This window comes from Pteropus vampyrus, unplaced genomic scaffold (genome assembly GCF_000151845.1).
Source record: "Pteropus vampyrus isolate Shadow unplaced genomic scaffold, Pvam_2.0 Scaffold131, whole genome shotgun sequence".
Lineage (NCBI taxonomy): Eukaryota > Metazoa > Chordata > Mammalia > Chiroptera > Pteropodidae > Pteropus > Pteropus vampyrus.
Genome location: NW_011888912.1, coordinates 2,104,318 through 2,111,741, shown reverse-complemented (window position 1 = coordinate 2,111,741; position 7,424 = coordinate 2,104,318). Strand labels below are relative to the sequence as shown.

The following is a 7,424-nucleotide window of genomic DNA, read 5'->3' as shown; positions in this document are numbered from 1 at the left end:
CGGAGTTCACGTCGGCCATCCCATTCATGGCCGGCAAGGCCGACAGTGCGGACGGCCGTCCTGCGGAGAGAGAGAGGAGACCGTCAGGCACTGTCACCAGCAACAGTCCCCATGTACCGGGATGGCCGGGTCGGGGGCCCCTAGCACCAGGCGCTGGGCCAATCCCTTTCCTGCTCGGAGGTGCCGGGGCGGCCACATGCAAACATGGGTGACTGTGGACCAACAGGGGTAGCTCACGCCCCTTGCCTCCGTTCCTGTCCACCCACCGGACAGTCCTCCCAGATCTCTCCTGGGTCCCTAGGTCCAGACTGTCCATGGTAAGCTGACCGCCTTGGGCCCCAGCCTCTCCTCTACAGTCCCTTCCCGCTGATGCTGTCTCTCCTGGGTCCCCCCACTGTCCCCACCCCTCGCTCACTGGAGACCTAGGCCCCCAGCTCAGTCTTCCTTTCTTGTCTATTCCAGGCCTGCTTCCTGACCTGGAAAGCTGACCTCTGCTGCCCTCTACCTCAGAGACTGCGTGTCCCCCCGCTTTAGAGGCACGGAGACCCTCTGCACACCCCCTGCCCCCAGCACTCAGCTCCTTCCCTTCCAGACCTTGATCCATCAATTACCCCCAGTCCCTCCTGCATCTTCAGCCTCCCTCCTCCTCCACCAACTTCACCTCCCCGCCACCTTAATTAATGAATGAATTGATCTGTTCATCACTTTCATTTCAAAGGGAATTTGAAGCAGTTTACAAAGACACGAACAATTAATTACAGACAGAAGAAAGAGTTAAACTAGAAAATGCAACTATAAAAGAATCTGCAGAACACATGCGTGAATGTTTCCATAATTTTGCTCTGGGAAAGGCCTTTATAAACACCATATCAGAGGCAGACATCGCGATGAGAAACACAGACAGATCTGAGTGCATAAACATTAAAATCTCTGTATGACAAAACTGCCCTTTCAAAAGGTGCAAGCCACCGAACTATAAAAATACCCGTACCCTGTGTGAGAGACAAGAGTTAACACCTTTAAATACAAAGAACTCGCCCAAAATGACAATAAAGAGCAGACACCCCGTAGAAGACGGGGCGAAAGACCTGACCGAGAAATTCACAAAATAATAAACACAATTGGCCAAAACATAACAAGAACAAAAGGTTTCGTTAAAACTGAGGAGACGCAAATTAAGTGTTATCATTTGTTGTCATCAAATTTACCACCTTTTAGAAAATTGGAACATCCAGGATTAGTAGTCGAGGGCCACAAGGCTGTCTGTCACGCAGTACTGTGGGGACAATGCCAGCTGCAAAAGTGCACCCCAGGGAAAGGACGTGGGCGAATGTTTATGCACGAGGAAAACGTTCCAGTTGACTCCTGAAGGGTACATGGCATTGCATGAAGACGGACACAAAGGACATCTGGACAGAGAAAAGGCCACCGGAGCATGCCGGTCCACCCGAGACCAGGGCGACATCGCCTTCCATGACACGGACAGCTGTCGGCAACACACAGGATGGTTTATGGCTGCTGCTGACCTTCCCCTGGCCTGACTCCGGGGTCAGGGACCAGCTCCAGGCTAAGCTGCGGGAAGTCCGCGGGACCCTCGAGCGCTGACGGGTTAACACAACTACAGCCTGAGATGACAAAGTCGGGGCTTCTAGGGCCGTGCTGCTGACAGATGAATTAACTTCCTCGGGAAAGAGTGGTGCTATGACCCCCTCTCCTTCCCTGTAATTTGTACTTTTATGGCCTGACGTCATCACTGGAGGAACCGAAGCCTCCCCTACCCCGCCCGCCTCCTGCAGCAGAAAGGAAGTCCAGGGAGCCCCGACCAGCGGCCTGCACCCCGGCAGCGCCGTCCGTCACCTAGACCTGCAGGACCGTGTCCAAGGCCGGCCTGACTCCCACTTCCTCCCCATCCGTCTCACGCCACTCCCCGCCCACCCACCAGGACGCAGACCGCGTCACCCTCTGCCTGCCACAGTCCCCGCTCAGGCAGGGCACCTCTCCTTGATGCTAGCTAGCCCCATGAGCACTTGGGTAGACTCTGGACTCTCCATGCCCAGTCTGCGCAATGAGGGCAGGAAAAAAATCTGGAAAGTGCGGTCGGGTGGAGAAACGGGGAGTCTTTAGGGCCAGAAGAGGACACGAAGCTGGACCCTGGACCCCGGACCCGTCAGAGTCCTCCCCTGCAGAGGTGACAGTTGGTTCACTTTGTCACCCTCCTATCTGGCCACCCCACGGGCGGTTGGTTCCCTGCACCCGACAATGCCCAGTGGGACCAGAGGCCCGAGTGTGGACGGGCTCAAAGGCTCCTGTGGGGCCCTGAACTGCTGCCCACTGAGCCACCGCGGCCTCACCTTTGTGACCGGTACTCCCTAGCCCCACACTCCCCTCCGGTTCCACGCCCTGGCTGTCTGCTCCGTCGTTCGCACCCTGGCTCTTTGTCCTGTTTTTAGTTGCCTTGGCTGATGCGGGCACTGTTCTGAGTGCGTTTCCTCTACTCGCTTTCGATGGCCCTGAGTCGGTGCTGTCATCGTCATGCCCACTTCCCAGGGGGGCAGCAATGCACAGAGAGGCTGAGGAACTTGCTGGTGATCACACAGCTGGTCAGTGGCAGAGCTGAGGCTGGACCCAGACAGTCTGGCTCCAGCCTGCTCTTGTGACTGCCTGCTCTGCTGTTCATCCTACAGCCTGAATCCAGGCCTCCCCCGACTCCTCCCCACCCCCAATCTCCCAGCCTTTCAGCCGTGAACCGTTCTGGCTCCAGGCCCCATCGGGACAAATGGAGGCTGCTGGCTCAGGGCTCAGCCAGCCCAGAGCCGGGAAGTATTTCGGGTCCATAAACATTTTACTCTAACTCAGGAGGTGGTGAAGGCTTAGGCACCAGCTCCCTCAAGGATGCGGGGCCAGGCGGGTCGAGGAGAGGGAAGGCAAACCCTGTGGTGGGCGGTCCCTCCGAGGTCTGGAGGACTCCCTGGCTGGCGGTCCCCACCCAGGCTTTCCCCGCCCTTTCTGCCCTGCGCCGGTGGCGGGCGGTGCTGGCGGTGGTGCTGGCGGGACAGCTCCCCCGCAGTGGCGTTAAAGGGGCCGCAGGGCGTTGTGCTTTGTGTGTGCAGCCAGGGGGCCCTTTCAAAAGGTCAGAACAAGGCAACCGCAGCAGCAAGAGGCTGGATGTGCTTTTTAAAATACTGAAGAAAGAGAAGGAAAAGAAAAACTAAAAAGTCTGGGCGCTGGGGCCGGCAGGGGCAAGGTCACACGACTCCATCACGGGTTGAGTGAATTGGGGCAAATCATTTATCTTCTCTGGGGCCTAGTTTACCAGCTTTGAAATAGGGAGGAGAAACCCGGCCTCGCGGGAAGGGGGTGAGGCGCACGGCGCCTCTGGATTCCAACACTGAGGTGCAGACACAGCACGTGGCTGTGGTGGCTGAGGACACACCTGCCCCCCGCCATGCGAACCCAGCACGCACTGCTGTGGTCCTAGGCAAGTCATTTCACCTCCTCGGCCTGTTTCTCACCTACGAAACAAGGACAGAAATAATGACACAGTAATAATAATACCTCCGGGCAGTGTTGTTCTGATGACGAGTGAGTCGTTACAGGACTGTCACTCAGGGACAGTGCCGGGCCCGTGGCGGCCACGGAAGAAATGCTGGTCGCTACTGAGTCGAACGGGTCACGAGCACAGCATCCGCCTCCCTTCTCTGTCAACCGGAATTTGCCACACACGCCGTCTGTCACACTCCCTCGTCAGAACAAGGTGAACGCTGTCACCAGAGCGTTTCACCCCTAAGCTACGTTTCTGTAATGTAGCTAAGTTCCAATTTCAGCACGGACAGGAGAACCGGTTTAAGTGGGGTTGGGGCGGGGTGGGCGAACAAAGCCGGACAGGTTTCCAACGTGAACCGTGGCTCCGGGTCAGGAGGGGGTGGGGAGGCCCGCCTGACAGCGGTGGGGCGGCGCAGGTGCGACCATTCAGAGGCAGGACCGTGGACAGACGCCGCGGACAGAGCTCTCGGACCACAGACAGGCTTCTCCGCGCACCTGCTCTCTCCACCTGCGTGGGCCTCACTTCCGGCTGGAGGCCCGGGCTGGTGCCTGGAGGATGAACCGCGTCAGGGAACGGAGAGCTGTGTCCTCTGACGTCACAGCGAAGAGGTGACTAGCGCTGCTGCACCCGAGGAAAAGGCCACGTGAGAGTGACAGGCACCCCGACACACACAGACCCACGCCCACTGGCTCACGCCCGCCGTGCGCGCACGCTGGCACGCTCGGCCCTCCAGCTTCAGGCCGTCGGCCCGCCTCCCTGACCCTCGCTGACTCTCTCCTCTGACCCGTTTCCCGTCCGGCCCGGAGATGAGGACGTCCTCTGTGTCCTCCCGCACTTGTCCATCGTGGGTGCTCACAGGCTTTCCCCACACCCCACTATGCGCACACAACTCTCGTCCAACACGCGTGGTCACGGGCCACCTACAGCTCGAGGGGGCAGGGCTGCTGGGAACAGCCCCGTTCCGACAGGAAGCCGCCTGTCCAGAGCCGCAGCGCTGGGTAACGGTGCTGCCTGGGGGGGCTGCTGGTCCAGTCCCCTTCCCCTGCATGGCCTCCCCTCCACACAAAACCCAGGATGGGGTGCCCTTCGTGGGCAGGTCCAGGCTGAGCGCCGGACCGCGGCGGCCATTACTGAGTGTTTCTCCTTCTCGTCCTGCCTCTGATCTCTGCCGGCCTCTGAGGACAGGCAAAGGGAGGTCTGAGAAGGGGGGCGGGCACAGTGGAAGGGGTTTGGAGGCCGAACCCCTGCCCCCGGCTCTGCGCCTGTGGATCCTGGCTTTGGGCTGCAGCAAACCAGCTGGGGGCCTTTCAGCTGGGCCTGGTCCTTGGCAGGGAAGAACAGGGTGGGCGGCCAGTGGTACCACTTCGGGGTGGGTTGGGCAGTGTGGGCAGCACATTGGCAGGAAGCAGAGGACGCGGGAGTCTGTTGGCCTGGACCTGGCAGGAGACGGATACTCCCAGCGCCCGCCTGGCTGGCTCCTGGCTCAGAATGGGCATCAGGACTGTCCACCAGTGGTGGCACTGAGCTCACCATCCATCTCCTCCACAGTCCAGGGCCCTGCCAACACCCCGCGGGGCCCTTCAGCCTTAAAGCTGCGGGTGCTGATCTTCCTGGCCAGCCGGCAGCATGCTCTTACAGAGGAAAGATGGCACTGGCCATGTGATCTCAGGTGATGGCAAGTAGGTCAAGTTTCCTGGCGTACAGTAAGCGATTGAGCCAGTGCCAAGGTGCCACCTGCCCGGCCCGGCCCAGCCCAGCCCCTCAGCCTGGGAGAGCTGCAAATGCTGCACAGCCCATCACTCTGCCTCCCAGACTGTCCCCCAGCCCTGTGCCCACTCTGGCCGAGTCCAGGCTGCCGGGCAGGACGCAGGTGGCCTCAGACAGCCCACACAGGAGACGGTCCCCGCCCTCCCGCACGTCCCCCAGAATCTCTCACCCCGCCTCTCGAGTCTGGAAGTCCTTTCGAGTGTCTAAGCTCCATTCTTCCCGCCAGGAGTCAAGCTGAACTCGGGTTCTGCGTTCTGGGGGGTCGCTCACTTCTCCAGTGAAAGCTGAGCTCGGGGGTGGGGGGGCAGAGCCGCTCGGCCACAGGCTCAAGCTATGTGAGCACATTGTCATTTTATACTGATTTCATCCATGTAAGCGGCTCCACCGTCAGCCTGAGTTTCCTTGTCAACTCGCCAAGGGAAGTGATTTAGTGCAAATGAAAATCAATGGCTCAGACCGTCCCACAAACCGCGGGGGGCTGGAGGCCTCGGTTAGTGCCTCCCAAGACGTCACACCGGCATGGGGGCCGCGAAGCCCACCCCCAGCTCCTCTCTGCCCGCAGCCCCCAGCTCCAACCCCCTGGGTGCGCCCAGCATGGCGTGTGCCTCCCACAATGCAGGTGAGAGCCTGGAGCTCGAAATCACAAGGGCACAAGTGCCCAGGCCCCCGGGGAGGCACCTGGAAGACCAGCCACCATCCCCTCTCAGTGCACCCCCAACCCCTTCCTCCATCTCAGTCCCCCCCAATCCCTTCCTCCATCTCAGTCCCCCCCAACCCCTTCCTCCATCTCAGTCCCCCCCAACCCCTTCCTCCAGGCTTCCCAAGTAACGCTGGGATCCAGATGGGCTCTGGGGTGATGAGCGGCGGCCTCGGGGATGCGGGGCTCAGCGCTCACAGAGAAACCCGAGCCTCCGCAGACCCCGGGCGGCCGGCCAGATGACCTCGTCTCCCAGCGGACCCGTCAGCACCATCTTTCTCACACTCCGCTCTATTTTTTTCCCTCCAAGGTTTTTCCATGGATAGTTTTTCCAGCCAGGCAGATGGAGGAGATGTCACCCAACACACGCACGTACGTCCCAGGCCCCAGAGTCCGGGGCTACCGGGCCAGGCATGGCAAGGTCTGGGGGGGTCTGGACTGTCGCTAGCCGAGGCGGGGCTGGTACCCGGCCGGGGACACCAGGTCCCGGCACGTGGAAAGGGCTGGACTCTCAGGGCCTCTGCAAACCCCTCGGTGACACTAGGCTGTGAGGTGCAGCCCAGACCAGCTCAAGGTAAGGTGGCATCGGGCCAGCTGCACCGCGATTGGCTCTCCTCGGAGGCCGCGGGGTGCAACCGGCAAGACAGCCCAGGAGTCAGGCACCCCCACCCCGAGTTACTCTGTCTCCGGGCCTTAGCTTTACCATCTGGGAACTGGGCTGGCAGCTCCAGCACGAAAGAGAACCCCAGTTCCGCTGCCTCTCACTCTGGGGTCATGGAGAGAGTGTCGGCTGCCTGTGTGGCAGAGCGACACCTCGTCCTGCTGGCCCTCCGGCCTCCCTCCCGCAGAGCCGAGCTAAACCCGTGCTGGGCCCGGCCATCCAGCCCAGCGCTGCCACACCAGGACACCCCGCTTCCAGCCGTAATGCACATGTGGGGTCACACATAAAGCAGAGGCCTGGCTGGATGCTGCCCACAGCCTTGGTGCCAGCCTGCAGGAAAGAGGCTGCCCTTCCTCACCGACCCCCACCTCAGAGAAGGGGCCCCATGGGCTGGGAGGCCCAGGAGGTGGACAGGTGAGCTCACAGGGGACCTCTCTCAATACACAGACAGGGGACCTCTCTCAATACACTGGCAAAGTGGGGGTGCAGCCGCCCCCAGCCCGCCGGCATCCAGGTCTCACTCAGTCCCCTCTGTCTGGCAGGGTTGATCAGCAGGTGTGACCAGGGCTGAGGCAACAGGGACACCTGAGGTGGACGCAGCAGCATTCACACACTAGACCACGAGCCAGCATTAGCTTCCGTAACATTTCTGGGGCGTCTTTCAGTCTGGTTCTGCTGTTTACAAACTGTGTGGCTCTGGGGAAGCTGCTTCCACTCTCTGAGCTCTGGCTGCTTCATCTGAAAAACGAGGGGAC

At 60.5% G+C, this 7,424-nt stretch overlaps 1 protein-coding gene across 1 annotated transcript in view; it reads right to left on the bottom strand.

Moving 5' to 3' along the window:
• Window positions 1-24: 24 nt before the first annotated feature.
• LOC111744284 overlaps window positions 25-7,424 on the bottom strand; it is a 31,453-nt gene continuing 24,053 nt past the window's right edge. The window contains exon 2 of the mRNA XM_023534772.1: window positions 25-60. Coding sequence (XP_023390540.1) covers window positions 25-60 — 36 coding nt within the window. The remainder of the gene's footprint in view (window positions 61-7,424) is intronic.